Consider the following 24319-nt stretch of genomic DNA (forward strand, 5'->3'; position numbering starts at 1 on the left):
AGCTCCCATCCCCAGGGAGCCCGTCTGGGCTGTCGCCCTCCCTGTGCCACGGCCGAGCTGCCGCTGAACCGGCTCCTCGCAGGCAGCCAGCGAAGGGCTGCGCCGGGCTGAGCTGTTTGTAAATGCAGCCGGTCTGGAAAGCGGGAGGGTAAACACGGATGAATAGCCTTCATCCACTCCAGTAAATATTTTATATCACACACCAAGAAAAGACACTCCTATTTAAATGATTTATAAAGGAAGATCATGTAGAGGTTTCTATAAAATATGTAGGGCTCCTAATCCCGACATCATCAAGCAAAGAGGACTGAAATCATATATTACCTTTTCAACAGCCTCGCCGGCTGCAGGGATACAACTGACAAATAAAAGTGTGTTTACAGCTTTTGGGCTCCTCCGGGGAGAGGTAAATCATGGCGGGGGTGGGAAGGGGAAAGGAAGCCGGAAATTAAGTGGCAATTTCTGTCCGTCACGGCGGTGCGGGACCGGGGGGATGCCGGACTCGGGGGGCCCCGGTGTCCCCGTCCCAGGCAGTCATGCTGTGGGTGCAGGGATGCTCGTCCCCCAGTGGGACCCTGGGAGGTGGGCGCAGGGATGAAGCCCTCTGGGATGCCCAGAGCCGCACCGATGTACAACGGGTTGGTGCACGTCAAGGCCGTGCCCAGCTCTGCTCTGCAGCAGAGCTGGACCGACAGCAGCCATCGGGGATGGGTTTTCCATGGGCACCAGCAGAGTCAGGATCAGGCCCGTGGGGATCCGGCTCTTTTAACCTCGGGGCTGGCATCCACCCCCTCCACGCTGCCACTTGAGGCTCCCACTGCCCCATCCCCTCGCCGCGTCCTTTTGGGTCCATTTATTGCTTTTTCCCCCCACCGCAGACCCATCTGCTGCCACCATCTCCCCACCGGGAAGCGGGGGACCCACGGCCCTGGCAATTGGCACGCACCGCGCACCCGCGCCGGCGAGGGGCACAACCGGCCTCTGGCAGCGGCGGCGGCGATTTGGCATGCGGCAGCGGGAGCCACCAGCCGATGGGGCCCTGGCCGCCACGTTATTAAGGGATTAGCAAGTTGTCTTGGCGCTCAATTGTAGATAAGTGCCGCATTTTGTATTATCTTTTCACGCTGCACCGCGAAGGATGACAAAGAGACAACATGGGTGTCATGGCCTTCAGCATATCATTAAGGGTAATTTGTCTTGCGGGGAGGGGGAGGGTGAAGAGAGAGAGGGAAGGAGAGGAGGCGAGGGAGGAGAGGGAAAAGCAGCCCGGGAGGAGAGAGGGGATTAAAAACTAAGGAGAGGAGATTAGGAGTGAAATGCAAACTGTATTCAGAGTCAGCCAGGCAGGGAGAAGCAAATAGCCGAGGAGGGGACAGCCGTGCCGTGGGGGCTCAGCCCGGCAGCCGGGTCCTGCGCCGGGGCCAAGGCGGCAGGAGAAAGCTCCGGGGCTGGGATAGAGGAGGCAGAAGGGTGGGCAGGATGGGAGGGGGCTTCAGAGACCCCCCCTCTTCTTTTCCTGCACAGAAGAGCCCTGAATCCGTCCCCAGCCTCAATCATACGCATTAATCTATAATAATAAGCAGCCATCCAGCCTGGTGTCACAGGCAATAAGATGCACACCGGAGGACTCGAGTGAATCCATTTCCCCCTTTCATGACTGACTAACCATTGCCATCAGCCCAGGGGGCTCTGGGGGGGCTGGGGGCACAACGGGGGGGACCAGGGCATGGTGGCAGCTCCCTGGTACAGTCCAGTCCTTGGTGGAACCTGCTCCTTGGTGCAACCTGCTCCTTTGTGCAACCTGCTCCTGGTGCAACCCGCTCCTGGTGCGACCCCATTTCTCACAGGCTTTGCAGCCCCCCCGGTCCCACTTGCCCCATCCTGGTGCGGCACACGGCAGCCAACCCCATTAGGAGCTGGCACCGCACGGCAGGGTCTGCTCCCCCCTTGCAGGGCAGTGAAGGGTAAAAGAAAGAGTAATAGCAAGAGGAAAATGTAGCAGAAATCCAGCAAAGCCCCCCAGGCCTGGGAAAGCGGGGGCTGAGCCGGCCGTGGTTTGCTCTATCGGTCAATCAATCAATCAGGAATAAAGGCGTGGGTATTGATCGGGGAAGATGGCTTTTCAGGGGCTGGGTAATGGAAATATGCATCTGGAGACAGTCGAATGGAACCGCTAATGCCACGGTCACTGCTACGAGGAGACGCCGACCTGATTTGCAGAAGGAGAAACTCTGTGACGACAGCTCACCCTCACCCAAACGCCGCCTCGGCCCCTTCCCGCAGAGCCCGGGCTGGCCAAATCCCCGTGGGGTGGTGAGGGGCTGGTGGCGGCCACGGGGGGGTCGCAGCCACCCTGGGGCGAGGGGCAGCCGGGTCCCGCCGTGGTCCCCCAGCCTCTTCCTCCACCGCAGGGACTGGGTCTGCTGGGGACGGGGCATCCTCCCGCACCCCCTCCCTCCCCTCCCCTTCTGATAATCCTATTTTTGAACCAGGGGATTAGGATCAATACTTCACTCCTAATGCTGTGGTAATACAGTGTTACACCGCCAGCGCCAGTTCCCTGCTGAAACACTTAAGGTAGTTTAAACCCATTTGTGCCGGGGAGTGCCGTGAATCCACAACGAGCTCCTCGCACGGCTGAGGCAGAGCCGCGGCGGGGCGGCACGGTGGGTGCCGGCCTGGCAGCTGCCCGCACGGCTGCCGGCCAAATCCAGCCCTGGGTGGCCATGGCCAGCGAGGCGACGGTGGTCCTTTGAGCCCAGGGGGCTTCTGGACCCCAAAAGCACCGTGCCGGGCAGGGGCTTGCGTTCACTGGGGCCACCGCTGTGTCCCCATCAGCCGGCCGGGCAGGAGCTGCGAGGGAGGTGCGGGCAGCGGCTGCCCACGCTGCCTGTCTTGGCACCTCGGCCGGCTCTGCTTCAGGCAGCCAAGCCCTCGTGCAAGCACTCCTAGTGTGAGCACCCCTTGTGCAAGCACTCCTTGTGCAAGCTCCCCTTGAGCAAGCATCCCTCGAGCGAGCACCCCTCGAGCAAGCATCCCTCCTGCAAGCATCCCTCGTGCAATCGAGCCCTTGTGCAAATAGTTGTGGCCCCTGGGTTTTGGGTGACCCCAGCTCCGCCCCACATTTTGGGTGACCCCGGCTCTGCCCCAGGTTTTGGGTGACCCCGGCTCTGCCCCAGGTGCGGGTGCCCGAGCAGCCCCTCGCCGGCCAGAGGGATGGCTCCAGTGTGGGGCTGGGGGGAAACCGGCCATCTTTTACTCCAAATTGGCTGAGGGGTTTGGAGGCAAACTCCCAGGGAATAGAAACACAAATATTTCCATCCAGTGCTATAATTATGAATTAGAGCAAAGCTCTGTCTTTATTAGGTGCTAATAGAGATAAAGGGGGTTTTGAAATGCAAGGCACAGCTATATAAATGCTAATTCACCCGGAGACCTTCCTCTCTCCCCAGACCGCAGAGAACCGAGGTGGTTTCAAGGCAACTTCTCTCCAAAAAAAAAAATCCCGGCCGAGCAAACTCCAAGAAACCATCTCAGCAACTTAATTAAGTTTGTTTAGCGATGCAGCAGCTCCCCTCGCTCAGGCCGCCCTGGCACCAGCGATGCCCCAGCAAACCCCATCTACGGGGCGCGGGGCAGGAGCTGCCCGTGGGGACCGGGGGGGCAGCGAGGGGCTGGCGGGGGCCCTACGGCGTGTGAGCGCCGAGGCACGGCGAGGGCTGCGTCCCCTGCGCACGCGGGGGCTGCAGCACGCGCTTGTGCGCACGCGCGCGGGCATCGCTGCAGCAGCCCTGCGCACACGCGCTGCCCTTCCTCGAGGCGCCGATGCAGCAGCAAGGCGGATCGCCGCTCTGCGCTGCCCGCGGGCAAGGCCAGGCAGGCTCTCGGCGATAGCGGCACGGCCACGGCCCCCCTTTACTGGAGCTGTAACACTGCAGGGAACGGCTTTGCAGACCCTCGCCCACCTCGGTCCCCCCCATCCAGGGACACCAACCCCAATACGGAGCCCCACGGCCGGAGCCCGGCCAGCCCCGAGCTGACCAGGGGGTGACCGGGGAAAGAGCAGAGCCTCTAGCCCAGCTCCTGCCTTCAGCGGTGTTTAAAAGCTCCAGGAGTGCTTAAAAAGCTTCCAAGGTGGGTTATTAGGGAAATGAGCGGCATGGATCCTAACGAGGGGAAAGCAGCTCGCTAGCAGTTGCCCTGCCTTCCACAACCAGGAGATCGATGCTGGATCCCCTCTGCTCCTGGCTCCTCTTTTCCAGGGAACTCCTCCCGTCACCTGGCGCAGACCAGGCGATGATTTATCCGCCCGCTGGGTGTGCGAAACCCGTTACAACAGCCCCAGCTTTACCTGGTGCCCCCCATTCCTCTCCCTGTCACCCCAAATATGTATTTTTCAATTTTCTCCCGTATCGATTTTCAATCTGGTGCAGAGAAACAAGACAATCCCGGCAGAGCCAGCCTGGCTTTCGCTGCTGCTCGGCCGAAAAGTCATCCCTGCAATTAATGGCCGTCCTCGGCAGCGGCTGATGGGGTGCGGGGGGGTGGGTGCCTTTGCAGGGAGTTGCTCCGCTCCATGTGTGTGGGCATCCTTGGCCTCTCCTTTCCCACCCCGCAGGCACGGGGCTGAGCGGTGCGAGGGGCACGGTGGGTGCGAGGCTGCAAAGCCCCCCCATGGTATTTTGCCAGGGTGGGGGGCACACTGGGGGTCCCTCACCAGGCCGGTTCTGCCACAGTCCCTCATTCCCCCGGCCGTGCTCGATCCGTTTCCCAGGGATGCCAAGCTCCCCGGTCGGGCTGAAGGATGCTCATGGCAGCAGCTGTGAGGGGTCTGGGTGGGATCGGGCCGGATCCTGCACCAGCATAAAGTGGTCTCATCCCTCCAAGTGGTGCTGACTGTGCTGGGTTACACCGGCGAGGATCCGGTCCTCTGTGCTTGGAGTAGTTTTCAATTAAAACAAAAATATCCTGTAATAAACCACAGAGGGGTTTTTATTTCCTTCCTTTTTTTAATTTTTTTTTTTTTAAATAAATCTATTATGAGGAGCTTAGAGATGTATGTAAAACCGGCGAGGGACGATTTGAGGATTAGGAATCGGCGCTGTCCTGGTGTGACAAGCAAAGAAAAGAAAATCCTGCCGGGCCGGGAAGGGGACGCCGCGTCCAGCCGGGGCGGCGGAGCTGGAGGGGTCACCGCGGCGGCGACGGCTCCGGAAGCGGCGGCGAGACCCCGGTGCTGGCAAAGGGGGGTCCCGGAGCGGACCCCCCACGGCTGCCCATGCTCCTGCCGCGCTCCTCACCCGTTCCCTGCCCACCTGCGTCCAGTTTAGCATAAAAGTCATTTTGGTTTGGGCCCCCCATCTGCCGCTCCCTCATTTCCAAGCAGCTGATAACTGTCCTGAGCATCAGGGAAACCCACCGGCTGGGGACCCATAGCTGTGAGGGGTGACGAGTGTTTAACCCCCTCCGCCAAGGATAATTGGCTTGTTTACCATTTTCCTGACCCCAGAAAGACAATGAAATTGTGCACGAAACCAATAGATTTTAGCCACATGCCTGCAGAGAGAGAGGCGATATAAATAAAATACAGATAGGGATTCGTGCAGTGGGGATGGGTAATGGATTCATAGCGTGAGCGGGGACGTGCCGAGGCTGCCCGGGGGTCAGGACGGGATGACCCCTGTCCTGGCCCCAGGCGCACCTTGTGACGATGCTCGGGGTGGCTTTTTGGGGCCAATTCTGACTTTCCTGGAAACCGCCCCATGGGACTGGCCAGCCCAGGCTGTGGCGCTGAGCCTGGTTAGCATAAGTGTTTTGGGTAAAAATCCTATGTTCTGAGCAAAACCTGCTGCTGGGGGAGAGCGGCTGCGGCTCCACGGCAGCCACTGCCCCGGGACAGGCACAGGGTGCGGACAAGGGGGTACCCGGAGCATCCCCAGGACAGCTCATCCTGCATCCCTGTGGCAGGCACCGAGCTGGCACCCTCGGAGCCCCTGCTCATCCTCTTGCTTTAATGCACCACCTCTATTTATTCTGCTCCTGTAACTGTAAAATTGATTTTCTTGCAACAAGACGCTTGTCTTTCACTACTGAACGCACCCAAATGCTCCAACATAAGACACTGGCAATTTTTAATTAATTTCCTTTATACCTCTTGCCTCCCCGAGCAGGCATGTGGAACCGGAACAGGGGAGCCCAAAAAGGAGCAGGATCCAGAGGTGACAAAAGCACTTTTTATCCTTGATATGATTATTAATAATATACACCATTTACCTAACGAGGCAGGAGCGCGGGAGGGTAGGGGTAAGCGGCAACAGGCGCAGGGAAGTGATTAGCGCATCTTGTAGCTGCAAGGCTGGAGAAGCATCTTTAACCACCGTAATCTTTAAATATTATCTCAGAGCAGCTCCCCTCCGCCCGCACCCAAAGCAGCCCCGCTCTGCCGATCGCTGCCGGTCCTTGCCCTGCTCGGCCACATCCCGGTCCATCGTGGCCGGGAGCCCGGCCGAGGCGGCGTCCCCCCGGGCTGGGGGGGAAAGGTGGCGGGAGCCCCTCGACGGCAAACCGCAAACACATGTGGCTGAGCCCAGCGAAGGACTAATTGAAAAAGCCCTGCTGCACATCACGCCCCGCTGATAACGAGCTCGGGGTTATTAAAGCCTTAATGGCTGGGTTGTAGGGAGCCCTCCCTGCTGCTCTGCCTGGCTCCCACCCTGTCCGTGCACCCACAGCCTCCCAGGGGATGCTGTGAGCCCCCAGCTCTGGGGGGGTCCTGCAGCCGCCCTGTGCCCCCCCAGGGGCTGCGCTAAAGCCAGAGGAAGCCTTGGCCGATGCTCGAGAGAAGTGTGCAGGTGAGGTGCAGCACCGCACGTCCTTCCCCAAAGCCCTGGATGGGGATCGGTGCCGGGACTCCCGGCTGGAGGGTCCCCCTGTCGCCCCCAGCCCCCCCGCCCCGTGCACTCGCTGCTGTTCCCCAAAAAGCGTGCTCGGCTCGGCCTCGTGGGCAGTGTCGAGGTGGGAGAGCTGACCGGACCATGAGTGTCCCCAGTGCTGGGCAGGGCTGGGGGGGTCCCCAGGAGCGGGGCAAGGTCAGAGGGGTCTTTTCGGCTGTAAGGTCCCCTCCGGCGGCGCGGGGCACCGGGAGCACGCAGGCGGGAGCGCACAAGCACGTGGACGCGTGCGCGCCCAAACGAGCTGTCCAAAAAAAGTTACTGGGGGGGGGGGAGGAAGGGGAGAGGGGAAGAAAAAAAAAAAGAGGAAAAAAAAGCAAAGGAAAGTCCTGCAGTCTTTTGCCGTGTCAGTTCTCCGTCTGCTGTCACTCAGCCGCCGAATTCTCCTTCAAGTTGTCATAGCAAGGCTGGCGGGGATTATGCCGAGGCTCTGTCCAGAATTGATTCATGTGGAACGCGTGCTTGACGAGCGGAACCGCTGGTGTGAGCGGGAGCCGCTGAGACCCCCTATTTTCCCACCTTCCTCAGACAATCTGGTATTGTTTGGCCGCAGCCTTAGTGATCCCTGCACCGGGGCTGTGACTGACACAGCTTTGAGGCTCTAAGGCGTATTTTGAATTTCTAAAACCTCTCAGGAAGTCCCCGGGGTGCCTTCTGCCATTGTCTTGTTTCTCCTTTCGCCTTTTTCCCTTTCCACCCGATCCCCTCCTGCCTCCCCCGCCGCCTCCTCCCCTTTTTTTTTTCCCCTTCCTCCCCCTAATTCCAGGCCCTACAATCCCTAACACAGCCCAGTTTTTTCTTTCGCCCCATGTTTATGCTCTGACTCTCTCTGGAGCTGTTCAGCCAGTTCGCAAACATGATTTAAAAAAAAAAAAAAGGAAAAACTAAATAAAGCTCTAAAAGTTCCCAGATCCTTGATCCACCATGGAGAAGAAGGGCTTTACTTGTTTGCTTTTAATCAGCTGACACAAACCCCAGGATGTGTTGAAAAATAATACTAGAAATAAATCTTTCACCTAATCTATCGCATGCTTGCGTCCATCCTGCTGCCCGCTCCGCTCTGGCCATCCATCACCCATCCATCCCCGCCGGGGCTGTGCGGAGGGACTGTCCCGCGGGATCTGGCTGAGGAGTTTCCATCTCGGTGAAGCGTTTCCATCAGGAGCCCCCAAAGGGGTGCAGAGCCCCCGTCCCCCGGCAAAGGACTGGGCTGTGCCTGGTACAGGGTCCAGGCTCTGCTACCTTTGCCTTGGGCTTTCGTGCGCTGGGACCACCGCGCCAGCACTGCCCCGTCCCCCCCGGCCTCTCCAGGGCTCGGCACTATATAACCATTTCCCATTTCCAGTCTTAATCTTATAAGAATGAATTGAGAATGACCAGCGTAAATACACAGGTGCCACTGGGAGCAGAAACCACTCTTTAATCTCAGATATGAAAACAATTCCCTGCTCCGCTCGCTAGCAATCAGCAAGTGCTATCAGTGCCGCGCTCTCCCCGGGAACAGGAGAGCTTATAAATATGAATTAGTGCAGAGAAAATCTACTCTCTTACCTAAAGCTAAATGTTATCTGGGTCCCTTTCCAGCAGTGGCTGACATTTCCAGAGTGCTTTTAGTCACATCTGTGGGAAGACAACTCATTTCTTGTTTTTTAAAAAAAAAAAAAAAAGGGAAGAGAGGGAGAAAGGAAAGAAAGAGGAAGCAGAGGAGGAGCGGGAGGAGGATGAGCGGCGGCGTAGGGAGATGCTGCCTTTGTTTAAAGAGGGAAATGCTGGATGCCTGAGCCTCCTCCGGGAGAGGGGAGAAGCCGGGTGGGCTCTGCCCCAGCACCCGACGCTCGCCCGGGAAAGGACAGTGTGGCCAGGAAAGCCGAAGCTCCGAGGCAACGGCACAACGTGCTCCTGCCTGAGCAAGGCCTCGAAACGCGGGTGCTCGTGGTTGGGGCATCGAGCGGCTCCGGGGAGGCTCCGAGTGCTGCCACCCGCCTGCCCCGGGGTCCTGCTGGGGGGGGAACATGGGCAGCGGGGACCCCACCCCGGCACCTTGGCGTGCAGCACCGAGCGCAGCCCACAGCGGTGATGGCAACCGGTGCCGGAGGGACAGCGTGTTCCGTGGCGATGGGTATCCCCAGTCCCGGCACGGAGCCCCTTGGATTTGCCTGGGTGAAGCCTCGTGGGAGTGGAGCCCAGGAGGGTCTGGGTCCTGCGGGGATTTGTGGGATGGCCGGTCCCCGCGTGCCGCCTCTGCCCAGATTTCTTGGTGACCCACGGCCGGGTCACCTCCTGCTGTCGGTGGGACACTGCTGAAGCAGTGGGGTGGGCCACCAAAAGCCGCAGGGTCTGGCCCGAGAGCAGGAGTCGGTACCCGAGACAGCGCTGGGAGCATCCCTGGTGGATGTCCTGAGAATGGGGAGGTGGGCTGTGCCGTGCTGCCCTGCCAGAGCTGGGGAAACTGAGGCACGGCATGGGAAACTCTCCCGCAGCCCCAGCCGAGGAGATCTCTTTGGAGAGAGGGGAGAGTGCGAGGAAGGTGGTGGGGTGGGGGGGCCCCTGGGCATCACCAGCAGCACCAGCTCAGCCCCAGCAACGTGTCCCAGGCACAGGGCTTGCTCTGCTCCGGCAGCATCCCAGCTGGCCGCATCTCTCCCTGCCTCTCCGACGCTCTGGCTCTGGGTGCCCGAGGGTCCCCCACATGCTGCCACCGCACCCCAAAGGGCCCCACGTCTCACGGGCCGGCGCTGCTGACGACAGGGAAGGATGCGGCCCCACGGCGGGCATCCAAACCCCATCCCTCCTCCCTCCCACCGCCCAGCTCTGATCCCCACTACCTGCGCTCGCTGGCCTCTCACCGCAAACATATCTGCGAGGGAAGGAACTACAGACCACGAGAGTCTCTAATGGGATGCTTAAGCCGTCTTTTAGGTTTTTAATGAGCGGTTCCTGGCAGGAATGCTAAACATCACTAGGTAGACAGACCTGCCTCGCTGTCAGGCGGCGCAATGTGTTTCTGTGTCCTTGTCTGGCTTAAGTGAGCTCTGACCTCATTTGCTTCGTGCCATTCAATTAACAAGGCGAGCGGCGCTGGGGGGGGGAGGATGCCGGGGGGAGTTTAACCGTATGTATTAATTTCCATTTTATGTTCCAAACAATTGAGCATCGCTCGGCGGCGGGAGGCGGCGGCCGGCCCCTCTCGTGGGTACGGTTCCCAGACGCCGCTCTGCTCGAGCTGTGCTTTGCCGGTGACCCCCAGGCAAGCACTGGCGGGATGGGGGGGGGATCTCAGGGGGTCCCTGCTCTGGCCTTCCCTTCCCATCCTCCATCCACGGAAGGATCCGTGCCCCGTGCAGCCCCTTCACCACACTTTCGTTAATGCCCCTCCATCTTGTGCTTCATCTGGAACCTCGATGGCTGCGCAATGAGAGAGAAATGATTTGGAAAGGGGCGAGAGAGGGAGAGAAATGTTTCCCGGGATGTTAAAAAAAGCGACTTCAGGCACCTAAATTTATGCTGCTCTAAAATGGATTTTATTCCAGTGTAATGAGAGAACAAAATAATTAATTCCTCTCCCGCAGACAAAAGGCTAGAGGCTTTCCTCCAGCCTCGTCTTCCCACCGAGCCGTCGGGAAGACGGGCCGGTTCCTGGGGCACCTCGCCCGGTCCCAGGGCCGGATCCTGGAGGTGCAGCCCAGCCCCTTCCCGCAGGCTGGGGGCTGGATCTGCACCCCAGGGTGGTGGCCCGGTTGGGGACGGGGTGCTGCAAAGGGCAGACCGCTCCGTGCTTGTGGGGCACTGGGGTGCGCAGGGGACGGGGGCTGCCCGGCTGCTGTCACAGCCCCATCCCATCTCCCGCTGCCCAGGCTGGATCCAGCCCCACGCTCCATCCAGCGCCCACCTATGGGTGGCAGAGTGGGTGTCTGTGGGTACCATGGGGTGGGTTTGCAGTCCCCTCACTAAGAGGCGAATTACCGCGTTTCTGAAGGGAAGGGGCTGCCTCTGCTCTTCAAAGGCAGCCCCCCCCCAGCTCTTTTGGGGCTGGGGATGAACAGGGGGATTGTGCTTGTACTGGATGAAGCGATAAATATTAATTATGCAAACCAGCCTCTTCCAGCCCACCCTTGTCTCCACAACATTCCAGGACAGGGAGAAACGGAGGCAGAGTCAATTTATTCACTTAGCAGGTCACTCCCTTTAAGAACATCCCTTTCAAAAGAGAGTTGCAACTAGATTAGATCAAGCAGGGCTGAGCTTGCCTCCCTCAGATATGATAAAATATTCTAATAAATACTTGGGAAGCCCATTACAAGGAGACTGTTCCGTGCCGGTGAGACCTTCATGGCGGGGCCTTTCATGCGGGTCTCCCATCTGAGTCGTGGCAGTGGGGGGGCCGGGCAGCATCCCTGGGGCCCCACTGCCTGTTGGTCCCACGCAGAGGGTCGCTGCCCCACGGGATGCTCTCCCTGTTTCCAATTTTTAATAACAAACCATAAAACTCAGCTCCTGGCTCGCAGCTTTGAGGAGCAGGGTCGGAAAGGAGCCCCTCTCGCCTGGGTGGGCCCCGCGGCGAGGGCAGCCCCGGTTCCCAGCCAGGACTGACAAGGAGGGGGGAACGGAGGGTGCTGCTGAACCCCCCCCAGCTCCTCCATTTTTGCTGTCAGAGCTGACACTGCCGGCGTGGTGTGACCCGTGGCCGTGGGCTTGGGCCGGAATTCGTTTCCTCCCCACGTACGTAGAGGAGAAACCTCCTGCTCGGGTCCCTTTGCTGCGGGGAAACACAAAACCCCACGGGGCTCCCCGACAGCGGGGGGGGCCCCAGCCGCGGGGACAACTGCACCCCGGGCCTGTCCCCGCTCCCATCCCATCCCATCCCATCCCATCCCCACTCCCATCCCATCCATCATCCCCAGTCCCAGCCCATCCCCAATCCCACCCCAATGCCGTTCCCATCCTCTTCCTCGCCCCACCCCACCCCACCCCATCCCATCCCCCCCACCCCCCCGCCACGCCCCCTCCCATCCCCATTCCCCCCATTCCTCAACCCAATCCCGCCCCAATCCCAATCTCAGCCCCGCCCTGCCCCCTCCCACTCTCACCCCCTCCCGCCCCTATTTCACCCGCCCCCCCCGCCCCCCCCCCCCGGTTCCCATCCGGCGGGCGACGGCGTCACCGTGCGGTCGCGCCCGGCAGCGCCCGCGTCCTCCCCCCGGGGCAGGATCCAGCCCCCGGGACCCGGACCCGGGGGGGGTATGCCGGGCTCTGGGTGCTCCCCGGGTCGGGCCAGGATCCCCCCCCCCCCGGGTGGGTGCAGGGCTGTGGGTCCTCCCCGGGTCGGGCCAGGATTTCCCCCCCCCAGCCCCCGGGTGGGTGCGGGGCTGTGGGTGCTCCCCACGATGCGGGTCAGGCTCTGTCCCACGGCACCCGAGGGGGTGCTGGGTGCTCCCCGGGGAAAGCGGCTGGATCCGGCGCGGTACCCCCCCCCCACGACCCAGCCTGGGGCTACGAGCGCCGGGGAGCGGCTGCAGCGTGGGGCTGGGAGCCGGGGCTGCCCTGCACCCCCCCCCCCCCCCAGCACACACCCCCCCCCCCGACCGCCGAGCACAGCCCGGAGCCCCGGGGGGGGCGGCGGGGCTGGCGGTGCAGTGGCGGCCGCGGGCCGGGGGGTGGCACGGCCGAGCCAGCCGGGACGGCGGCGGCAGCCGGTGCTGCTGCCTGGGAGGGTCCCCGTGCACCGCAGCCCCGGCCCCGCCATCCCTGCATCCCGCCATCGCTCCATCCCTGCATCCCTCCATCCCTGCATCCCGCCATCGCTCCGTCCCTGCATCCCGCCATCCCTCCATCCCTGCATCCCGCCATCCCGCCATCCCGCCATCCCTGCATCCCGCCATCCCTGCGTTCCCACATCCCCCCATCCCTGCATCCCCCCATCCCTGCATCCCTCCATCCCTCCACCCCACGCCCCAGCACTGCTCAGCCCCCTGCTGAGCACCCCAAGGAGCTGAGCCTTAACACCCCCCCCCCCCCGCCACGGTGGGGTCCAGCTCGGGGGGGGGGGGTCCCACCGGTTGGTAGCCCGGGCCCCGGGGGGGGGGGAGCTGCAGCCAGGCTCGGTGCCAGCCAGCGAGGCGTGTGGGGCGCTGAGCAGCCCCCGCACCCAGCACCCACCCTCTGCACAGCCGGCCCGCGCCGGGGATGAGGCAGAATCGAGGGCGACACGGCTTCGCCGCGCAACGACGTCGCAGCTAACGGTATGTGCCGGCTCCCCAAATCCCAGCCCAATATTAAGGGGGTTGCAAAGAGCAAGGGGCTGCAGGGCCCCGCGGTGGGATGTGGGCTCCTGGGATCAGCAGGCGTGCTTGGTGTTGGGGTGGTTTTGGGGGGGTCACCGCAGGAATCGGGGTGCAAACACCCCAATGTGCCAGTCCATGGGGGCAGAGCCCAGGCTCCGGGCACAGCGTTTGGCCTGCCGGGCTCTGAAAAGCCGAGGTAGCCCCAGAAAGGTGGGGATGGGGTGGCAAATGGGGGAGGGGGGGCTGGTGTAAAAAGCTGGGGGGGATACGACATAGGCGGGGAGGGTATTATCTCCAAAAAGGCAGCGTACGTGCCTGGTGGGAAGGAGATTTGTGGCTGCGACTTCATCACGCTCGATAATCCCGAGCACTGTTTTTTGCTGGGCCATCTGGGTGTTCGCACGCATGGGGGCAGCAAGGCGGGGGGGTGGGGGGGGCCTGCGGCGATGTCTGGGTCTCTTCTTCCGAGCAGTTGGCGGGAGGTTGCCACCCCTGGCCCACCATGCCCTCCTCCAAGACCGGCAGCGAGTACTGGATCGATGGGTCCCACCGTGAGACGGCCCTGGAAGATTTCTACGTCGTGGGCCCCGAGCTGGGACGGTACCGGCTGCTGGGAGGGGGTCAGCAGGGGCTGGCGGGGGCAGGAGCCCACCTTGAACGGGCATGTGTCCTGAGTGGGGCTGGGACTGGCCTGGTGGGGAGAGGAAGGGCTGGATGGGGGGCGTGGGGGGATGGAGGGAGACCCTCTCCTCCCGTGTAAGCTAGTGCTCGGGATCTGTCATGATGCTGCAGCAGTTGTTTCGGGAACGGTCACTGAGGTTTTGCAGGATGGGGCCCGGGTTCCCTGTGGACGTGGAGCTGTATGTTTCTCACCCCTGGGGTGGAGAGCGGGCTCGTGGCGAGACCCATCTCCCCCCTGAGCAGCCCAAGGCTTTGGGGAGGTGGGTGATGAGCCTGGCACGGCGTGGGGCTGTGGCGGGTCCCTCCCGCAGCAGCCCCCCCACAAAGGACAGGCAGCGTGAGCCTCGCAGAAGGGACGTGGGCCCAGGGTGGATTTATTTCCAGATCTGGATTTGTCCCACCAGAGTCGGAAAGCCCTGCCGAGGGTACCGGCTGTGTCCCCGTGTGTGGTGCCTTGGAGGGGAGCCGCCTCGGCAGCCACCGGCTGCTTGGCGGAGGCTCTTGTGACTTGTTTATTAGAGGTCCTACCGTAAATCCTCACGGTCGGGGGACATCAGGGCTGGCGTGCCAGGTCCCGTGGGTGCTGTGTGTCATTTCCCGGGGCTGACAGGAGACACGTGTTTTAAACCTGCCCAAAGGCAGCGCCCATCCCTGCTTCCCTGGCGGGTTTGCCCTCACTGCTGGCACGCGCCGCTCCGGCGCTGCCATCCTCCACGGCACCTCAACCCTTTCCCAGCCCTGGCCGGGCCCCTCGGGATGCACCGTCTGGGAGACCCTGGGGCTGGTGCCAAATACCCGCGGGCCCGGGAGGCTGCCGGTGCCCCAGGGGCCATGGCATATCCGAGATGCCCAGGCCCTGCTCCCAGGTACGGTGGAGAAGAGCGGCAGTGCTGGCACCAAGGAGCAGATGGAGCAAATGTTTTCGGAGGTGGTGGTTCAGGCTGGGCCAGCCCCAGCCGTCCGCAGGGTTTCCATTGGCAGAGGAGCCTCTGAGCCTGAAAACCAGCAGCTTCGGTAAAAGCAGATATTTAAGGCTTCTTATTGAGACGTGGCCAGTGTCAGCCCAGGGCTCGGCAGCACGCAGCCCTGCACGGATGGATGTAGGACAGAGGGACAGGCTCTGAGCCCCATCCATCCATCCACCCACCCACCCACCCGGTTTCAGCACCCAGGTTTAAATCAAACTGGCCTCAGTCTTGGAGCCGTCCGCTCACGGCTGCACACCCGGTGCGTTGGGCAGCCGATGTGACCCGGGGCGGTGGGAGCCCGCTTGCCACACGTGGCTTTCGCTTAGTGCCTCTCTGCCACGGTGCACCGGTGCTGCCCGAGCTGCCGTGCCAGGCTGCGAGGTCGGATCCTGCTCTGGCTTTAGGAGCCACAGGGGATGGATGGAGGGAGCGTGGGGTGGCCGTCCCACCGGCCGTGCCGCCGTGCCAGCAGGGAGGACCCAGTGTGACGTGCCCCAGGTGTGACTCGGAGCAGCCTGGGGGCTGCTCTCGGCTGTGGCGGCGTGGCCGCGGGCAGCAGTGTCCGGCCAGGGCGCCGGCTCGGCCACGGGTTCGCTCCTCCCCACGGGCCGGCCCCGGCACTTGGCAGGCTGCACGTGCCCTTGCCACCGGTCCAGGCTCTCTCAGCAAATCCCATTGTTCGACATTTTCCAGTTCATCTGTAAAGCAAATGCAATTATCTCCTGTCGCAGTCAAGGTTGATTGCGGATATTTATTTGAGGCCTTAAGCAGCAGTGAGCAGCGGCTGCTGGGGCTGGCAGGGCGAAGGGCTGGGGCGTAGCGAATGCCGGCATGAATCCAGCTGCTGCCATAATTGGGAATGCATGAGGGGCAGTCGGTGCCGTGCCACAGGCACAGCAGGCTGCACCGCATCCGAGGAGCGACCCCAGCACCTCCTAAACGCCGAGCCGAGGGCTTCTAAATGATCCTGTTAGCAGCAGGAATCAGGCTGCAAATTGTCCGTGCGGAAAAAATCTTGCGGGAGGGCGAGAGGCGCCAGGTCCGGGCTGGGATTCAGCCGTGGCGAGGAGGGATGAGGAATGGGGGCTGCCGGGTCCTGCCCCCGCGCCCAGGCCGGCTGGGAAATCAGGATAATAACCAGGCGTCTGCCGCGCGCAGAAAGGCACTGGCAGGTCAGAGTGCTGCTGGTTTACTGCAATCCGTCCGGTGCATTTGGAAACCGTGCCTGCCGTGAGCTGAGCCCTTGCTGCGGGAGGGCTGCTGGAGGCAGGGGAGATGCTCGTGGCTTTTTTTCCCCCTGCTGGAACCACATTATTGCTGCGGCTGCAGCAGCAGCGATGCCATTTTGGGTTCAAATTGAAGCCTTCTGCCCATTTTCCTGAGCTGGAGAAGAAGCTGATAGCCATCTCTCCCCTTCAAGCCTGAGAGGCATGTTTCCAAATCACTTTTTATTTGCAAATTAAAATTTCACAGAAAATGTTGAGCAAAAGGAAGAAAATGTTTTGAAAATTACCAAGGTCTAGAACTGCCGGGTTTTCCTCACCCTGCAGCATCCCCAGGCCCCACAGCATCCTGTGGTACCTGGTACCCGGCTCTGCTGTTGCCATGGGAACGCGATTCCCAAGTTCAGCCGGATGAGTTGCAAAATCCGCACTCGTTTTTAAAGCAAATCTCTCTTTCAAGAGAGCACCCCAGGGAGCACCACCAGCGCCGGGGCATTCAGCATGTGGGGCTGCAGCAAAAGGTCGCTCGCAGCCACGCTGTAGGTTGGTTTTGGTCTCGGGGGGGATTTTGATGCAAAAGATGGTGTCTGGGCGCACGGGGCTGGCCTTTCGGCGTTGGCGCTTGCCTGGGCCGAGGGCATGGGCAGGTGGGCATGCCGTGCACCTCGAGGCAGAGCCTGAACTCGGTCCCAGAAGGCGGTGAAGCCAAAGAGCAATAAAACGTGGTCGATTACTCGGGGGCGAGAATTAATCTGCTCTGAGGAGCCAGGCAGCAAAGATGAAATTGCAAACGAGCCCCGTAATGGCCTGCAGCAATGGGTTGATTTCACCGTCCAGTGGTTAGAAAACGTTATTAACTAGATCTAAAAATCACTGGCAGCTGAGGGGCACTGCTGGGGGTTTAATGGGAACAATCCCTCTTGTAACTTGGAGCGGTTTAACCTCGCGGGGAGGTTTTGCAGCAGCACGGGGTCATCCTGTGTGCCATGGCCTTGCCGGGGACACGGCTGGGATGGGGACCCTTGCGGTGTCCCTGTGGTCCCCGTTGAGGTTGTCCTTGTGGCCGTGAGCGGGGAGAGGGAGGCTCCATCCTGTCGTGAAAGCTGCTTAAGGATTTAAACCCCCAGTAGGACTCGGGTTTAATTAAAATGGCTTTACCCAGCAAAGCTGGAAATGATGTGGGGAGGGGAGGTGCACAGGAGGGGATGCATGCTGAATTCCCAGGGTCTGGCGCTGGCAAAGGTCACGGTGGGGGGCATGGGGTGAGCGGGACCCCCCATTCTGTCCTGGCCATATCCAGGCCACCTCACACACCCTCTGCCCTCCTGCAGGGGAGCCACCTCGGTGGTGTACAGCTGCGAGGAGAAGGGCACGGGCACCCCGTACGCTGCCAAGATACTGAAGAAGACGGTGAGTGTTGGAGGGGGGGTTGTGTGTGGGGGTGTTTCTGCTCCGCTACCAAAGCACCTTGGCACCGGGATGGGCAGAGGGCTGTCAGCCGGGCATTGCTCCCACAGGTCCGGGGGTCTTGGATGCACAAAAGCACTGGGGTTTGGGCTGGGGGTTCAGCAGGCTGGGGGGGTACTGGGTGCATTTTGCTGCTGCTGAGGAAATGGGCCCTGGGACAGAGGTGGGAAATGGCAGGGAGCAATGGGGGGGTGTCTCTGCGGGGGGCCAGACGCAGACCTGGCAGCACACATAACACCGCCTCTGCATGGTCTCTGCTTTCTAGATCGACAAAAAGATCGTGAGGACGGAGATCGGGGTCCTGCTGCGGCTCTCGCACCCCAATATTGTGAGTACGACCCTCGTGGCACAGCTCGCAGCTCCCTTTGTGTTGGGTCGGTGTGGCTGATGAGTGCGGCTCTCCCCTTAACTCTGCCCGTGGGCAGCCCGGCAGTGCCAAGGGAAGGGCTGGGATGTCCTTGTCCTCATCCTGTGTCGGTGAAGGATGAACCCATCACCCCATGGGAAACCCTGCTGGCACGCCATGTCCCCTCCCTGCCTTGCAGACGGGCTCCAGATGCCCAGTCCTCGCCGTGGCACAGTGACTCGCTGCTTGCTGCCGCATGAAACTCCTGGTCCTTGCAGTGCCTTTGAGCTTCTCAGCTCCGATATCAAGGGCCGGGGCCCCCCCATCCTCCCCCCTGTCCCCTGGCCTGAGATTTCCATTTGGTAAGCAATTTCCATCGAGGAGATCAAATGAATACCACAGAAAATTACCCATCTGTAATGAATCCTGCAAGGGGAGATAAAAGGGGAGGACGGGGCTGCGGGTGCTGGGTGCTGCGTCCCGGCGCGGCCGGCCGCCGTTTCTCTTGCTCAGCGCTTGGGGGATAACGGCAGCTCGGCTGGAACGATTTGCAACGCCCAGGAGCGGATCTAATCACCGCCGGTGTCAGCAGAGCCGGGGCCACCGTGTCGGCCCCTCTGCAATGGCAGGGGGCTCAGGGGCTCTGTGCCCCCGTCCTTCCACCTGCCAAAAAGGCTTATTCCCGGCTGCTTAGTTCCACCGGCAAATTGCAAAAGCATCGCGGAGATGACCCGAGTTAAAGAAATAACACAAAAAGCCACCTGGCAGCTGCTGCCACCACGGTGCTGAGTGCTGGCTCTGCAGGGGTGTGACAGACCCCCCCTCCAATTGATTTTTTTTGTGGCCGGGACATCACCAGGACATTGCCTTGCTGCTGGCTGCCGCTACCCAAGCTGCCATTTTTTTTTCAGCGGCACTAAAAACCCAGCCTAAAAAACGGCTGCTTCCAGCCCAGCCCATATCAACTGCCCTTGGAACGATAAGGCTTTGCTCTCTGGAGGAGCCCAGTGGGGATGTCCTGCCCACCCGCCACCACCCAAAACCTTGATGCAAAGAGATAAAGCTGAGAGAAGTCAAAAACATCCTAAAAATGGGGATGGTGGGGGCAAGCACGCTGGAGCCGGGGCATCCCTAAGCCCCTGAACCAGCTCAGCATGGGCCTGCCTTGGGTGTTGGGATGTTTCAGTGTTTTGGGGCAATCGGGTGCTTTCCCCACCCCAGGAGATTTGGGCAGATGCAGGGACAACAGCTGGGATGGGCATCGCCCGCTCAGAGCACCCCAGGAGGATGCTCAGGTGATACTGGCCAGGGATGGGTAGAGGCTCCTCTCTGATGTGTTATCAGAAACGCAACAGAAAATTCAATTTCTGCCCTCCCTCCTCCTTCACTCTCCAGGCAGCAGCACCACGGAGATGTGGAGAAGGAACCAGGCAGACAGTTTTAATATTTAAATCACTGAGTTTTCTGTAGGGTTCTGCTCACTCCCAAGTTCAAGTGATTTTTGAAGAAGAGATGCTCCATTTCATTATTTACGCTGGTGCTGTCTATGTGCTCGCTATCGTTCAGCACCAACCTCAACAGCGGATGATAATAGGATTGTAAACTTTTGAAGTTAATAGGAAAATTATAGTGCTTCCGTGTATTATTATAATGCAATAAGCTGCCACATAGTGTCTCTCACCCTGCGGGGTATCACGGCTTGTCACCCAGCCTATGAAGGTAATGATTAAAGCCCCATGAAATTCGCAGTGTCACAAAAGTCTTAAGAAGCATGAAATTCTCTGTTTTCCATTAAAAAAATAAAAAAATTGCATTTTGACGTAGTTTTAAGAGAGACCTGTTAATTCCAGATTTGCTGCAGTGGCACAAAGGTCTCATGCAGACAAGCTCACCTTGTGTGGGAGGTAAAAAACAAAAATCAGGAGAAAACCAGTTTGTTTAGTGCCTCTTCTGCTGCAAAATGGTCCAAGGGACACTTCCACAAGTGGTCATGAGGTCCCAGGACCCCAGTTCCAGAGGTGGCTTTGGCCCCTCGGGGCTCTGTGCATCTCACCTGCATCCCTGCAAATGCAGATGTGTAGAATCTGTCCCAGGAGGGATGAGGGCAGGGCTTTGCCACGGATCGCTCCCACGCTGCAGGGCTGGACGGAGGTGCCCGAGGTGCCAGCGTGGCCGCCTAAGCTGTGAAATTAAAAAGCTTTCAGTCAGCTCCTCTTCTGGCTAACAAGCTTGGAGACATGAAGAGGATAAAGGCACCACGTGCCGGTCTCTTCCCATTCCCAGCATCATCTTTAATGCACAACTAAGCGAGCAGGGCTGTCGCAAACAGTTAAAAACGTCACGTTCAAACAAATAAAAAGGCAAGGAGGGAAAAGTGCTGGTTGTCCCAGTAAACCCCTTACGTCCTGGCAGCCCGGTGGTTGCGTGCTCCTCCCAGCACAGCCAGCCTCTGCATCTGCATCCCTCCCGGTGTCCCTTTCAGATCAAGCTGAAGGAGATCTTCGAGACGCCCTCTGAGATTGCGCTCGTCCTGGAGCTGGTGACGGGAGGAGAGCTCTTCGACAGGTATGCCCAGCCCCACGATCCCCATCCCGGCTCCTAATGAGGGGGGAAAAATCCCACCACCCTGATGGCGGGAGGATGAGGACGGAGGGGGCTGATGCACGCTGTGGTTGGGGGATGGAGGGTGAAGGGGGGGGTCCATGCAGGGCAGGGCGCTGCCACGCTGACCCCGTCTGCCCGCAGAATCGTGGAGAGGGGTTTCTACAGCGAGCGGGACGCGGCCCACGTGGTCAAGCAAATACTGGAAGCCGTTTCGGTAACGTGCCCCTGGCGTGTGTCCATCAGCCGTCGTCCCCCCCCCCCCCCCGCAGCCCCTGGGGACGGCCTGGCAAGGAGGTCCCCTGCGTGGTTCAGGGGTGTTGCTGTGGGGGCTGCACCCCCCAGGTACCCCTGGGGAGAGGCACCCAGAGCTGCACCCATTCCAAATATCCCTGGGGAGAGGTATTGGGAGGTGCACCCATCCCAAATATCCCTGGGGAAAGGCGTTTGCCCACTCGCCCTTGGCCTTCTGAAGGCAGAGGTACCTCTTCTGATCCGCATTTGGAGGGGATGAAGGAGAGGAGGGAGGAAGGTCAGCGTAGCTCTGCATCACAGGTCCACTGGAGATGGGGTTTCTATGGCAACGGGAGGGTTTAAAAATGGAAACTCATAATGGGAAACGTCCTTACCGTGCCCCTACAGCCATGCCGGCAGCTCTGGCACTACAGGTGTCAGGTGTTTCCAAAGGACTAGTCGGGCGATTTGGTCCATGTTTGTGCTGGGTCCCAGGTCGCTGCTGCCTCCTCCCGAATTCTGTCCAAGGCAGACGGGACTTCCCCTGCCCCTTCCCTTCCTTCCCCCCATCCCCGCTTTCTCTCTCTCTCTGTAGTATTTGCACGAAAATGGAGTCGTCCACCGTGACCTGAAGCCAGAGAACTTGCTCTACGCAGACCTGTCCCCCGATGCTCCCCTTAAAATCGGTGCGTTTGCCGGGGGGCTGGGGGTCGTGGCAGGAGGGGGGGTTAACAGTCCCTCTCCCTGACGGCAGCGCTGCTCCCCTCTCTGTCCCTTCAAGGTGACTTCGGGCTCTCCAAGATTGTGGATGAACAGGACACCATGAAAACTGTCTGCGGGACACCGGGATACTGTGGTGAGTGGAGGGAAGAGCTGGGGGTGGCGGGGGAAGACCCGGGTAGGGCTGCTCCCTGCCTGAGGCTGCGCACAGCTCAGTGCAGGGATGGCTGACGGCTTCGCTGGGCTCGGGAGACGCTGCCGGTGCCCAGGAGGTGTTTCCTCCGCTGTGCGGTTCCCACTGTGGCCACGCTGCTGGGAGCTCCCCACACCCGTGCATTTGAACCCCAAATTCTGCTTCCAGCCCCCGAAATCCTCCACGGGTGCCCGTATGGCCCTGAAGTGGATATGTGGTCCGTGGGCGTCATCACCTACATCCTGTGAGTAATGCCGCCGGGGCCCCGCAGGCGGTGAAACCGCGGCGGCAAGACGGTTTACTCCACCTCAGCCCACCACGAGCAGCCGGGAAACCTCCTTTCTCCTCGCAGGCTCTGTGGCTTCGAGCCCTTCTTCGACCCGCGAGGGGACCAGTACATGTACAGCCGCATTCTCACCTGCGACTACGAGTTCGTGTCCCCCTGGTGGGATGAGGTTTCCCTCAACGCCAAGGATTTGGTGAGACCCAGCGCTGGGGCTCAGGGCTGCCCAAGTATGAAGCCTTCGGGTCAAAGCTTGTGAAATAACAAAACTAGGGGCTTTTGACAAGGGAAGCCTTTTTGTGCGTTACAGGTCAGAAAATTGATTGTCTTGGACCCCCAGAAGAGACTGACCGTTTACCAGGCTCTGGAGCATCCCTGGGTCACTGGGAAAGCTGCTAAATTTGCTCACATGGACAGCACGCAGAAGAAACTGCAGGAATTTAACGCCAGGCGGAAACTGAAGGTGAGGTGAAAAAGCTCTGTTAACCCCCAGGGGTGGCTCGTGTTCGCGTCCCCTCATGGAAACGGCTGGGGCCACCGAGAGCTGCTGTCGCTGGGTTTTAAGGATCCCCTGCCCCGAGCAGATAAATGTTCAGTGACACATGGCAGCTCGGGGGGCTGGCTTGGGAAGGGGGGTGAAGGACAATAGAGCAGCTCCTTGCGCAGCTGCGTCCCCGGGGAGCAGCAGCTGAGCTGCCCGTGGAGGCAGCTGCTGCTGGGAAAAGCCTTGTCCGAGGCAAAGGGCTGCGCTTCCCAGCTCAGCACGGCTGAAGGAGTGGGTGCCGTCTCCCCTTCTGCACTTTCCGGGGGCTCAAGTGCATCAGGAATGGCATTGAATGGGAGAAGTCTGCCAAACACACACTAATAACTGCTCACGCCGCTGTGCCTTTGCAACAGGCTGCCATGAAAGCCGTGGTGGCTTCCAGCCGCCTGGGCAACCACGGGCACCACGACTGCTCCCGCAGCGGGCGCAGCCAAGGGGGTCCCCGGGGCGCCTGTCTGCCCCAGGGGACGGGGACCGCCGGCCCCGAAGCCACCACCACCGAGGACCTCGACACTTTCCGGAGCAACTGCCCTGCCGTGTCCAAGGTTCCCGTGAACGGCGCCGGCTGTGAGAGCTAACGCGCTGAGCACTGCCACCGGCTCGCCACGGCTTCGACAAGCAATATCCCACTGACCCTCGGACGCTGGCACGGGGAGAGGCGGGAGAAGCCTGGGGGGACAGGAGCGCCCCGAGTGTAGGTGTGCGTCGGGAGCCCGTGGTCTGTCATGTGGAACATCCTTATTTAGTGTCCTGTTGCCAGTGCAGTCGTATCTGGTTGCTGTGAGTGTGTTTCTGTACGGACCCGACTGAGGAAACAAGGCTGGTGACTCGGTCTTCCGACAAATTAACAGTTTTGGCCACTGTGGCTTGAAAAGATCCCAGGTGGCTTAAAAAGGAGAAGCAAACAGCAGAAAAAGGATTTCTTTCTCCTTCCCTACAAAGGCAGTAAGTTGTCTTTATGACAGTTTTGTAAGTTCCTGTAAATAGTCCTTACTGGCTTAGGGGAGAGGGTGCGTCTGGATTATCGCTGACCATCGACGTTACATCTACAGTCGCTGTTACAAGACCCAGCTGTAGGTTTACTGCTGTATTAGACAAGGTTTGTAGGAGCCTTTGAACCCAGCTGTTTGATCCTATCCGGAAAAAGAGTGTTTGCCAGTGGTTCCTTTATTATCTCTAGACGGTAGACAACTTCTGCTTGATTTGTGCTTTTGTTCCACTCCAGTTTCATTTGTTCCCACATTCAGTCTCGCTGTGGATACATGATGATGGTAGGATTGTCACGAACCGGGAATGCTGGCTTGTCTGGCCTTTGCGTTGGCATTCCAGGTTATGATTTACATGACGAGTTTTAACGAAGAACAATGCAACTCCTTCTACGGCATGTTGTAAGACTTTGTCACGTGTAACGGTGCTGTTGTTTCCTGAGTGAGGACAATGAGTTTATACATATTCTGGTTTTTTAAGACTAATGAAATCAGTTGACAAACTTCTTGAAAAGCAATTTTTTAGGCAGTTATTTACCAAGCCAGAGGATAAGCATTTGCAGATTTTAATACAGAACTAGTAATCAGACAAGAAAAGCCATATTGCACGTGGGGGATTACAGCAAGCCAGGTGGCTGCTCCGCAGTCCCACTGGTGTGATCCAGCGCGAGGGCTGCTAACCCAAGGTGATGACCATGACCCGCACCCCTCGCGGTTTGGGCCAAACGCATATAACAGCGGGTTCGGGCAAAAAAATCTCAAGTGGAGAAGAACGAAATTTGTACATGAGGTTCATTTTTCCAGGATGGGCACGGAGAACCGAGTAGCTGCTAAAGGAGAGG

At 59.9% G+C, this 24319-nt stretch overlaps 1 protein-coding gene across 1 annotated transcript; it reads left to right on the forward strand.

The window, feature by feature from the left end:
* Positions 1–13733: 13733 nt before the first annotated feature.
* Positions 13734–23189, forward strand: LOC142035375 (calcium/calmodulin-dependent protein kinase type IV-like). Its single transcript, XM_075037448.1, has 11 exons — positions 13734–13831; positions 17435–17513; positions 17836–17898; positions 20399–20481; positions 20662–20734; positions 21347–21437; positions 21533–21607; positions 21833–21908; positions 22017–22143; positions 22258–22410; positions 22845–23189. The coding sequence occupies exons 1-11, from the start codon at positions 13734–13736 to the stop codon at positions 23067–23069; spliced, it is 1143 nt and encodes a 380-aa protein (XP_074893549.1). The 3' UTR covers positions 23070–23189.
* Positions 23190–24319: the final 1130 nt, after the last annotated feature.

This window comes from Buteo buteo, chromosome 10 (genome assembly GCF_964188355.1).
Source record: "Buteo buteo chromosome 10, bButBut1.hap1.1, whole genome shotgun sequence".
NCBI classification, from domain to species: domain Eukaryota; kingdom Metazoa; phylum Chordata; class Aves; order Accipitriformes; family Accipitridae; genus Buteo; species Buteo buteo.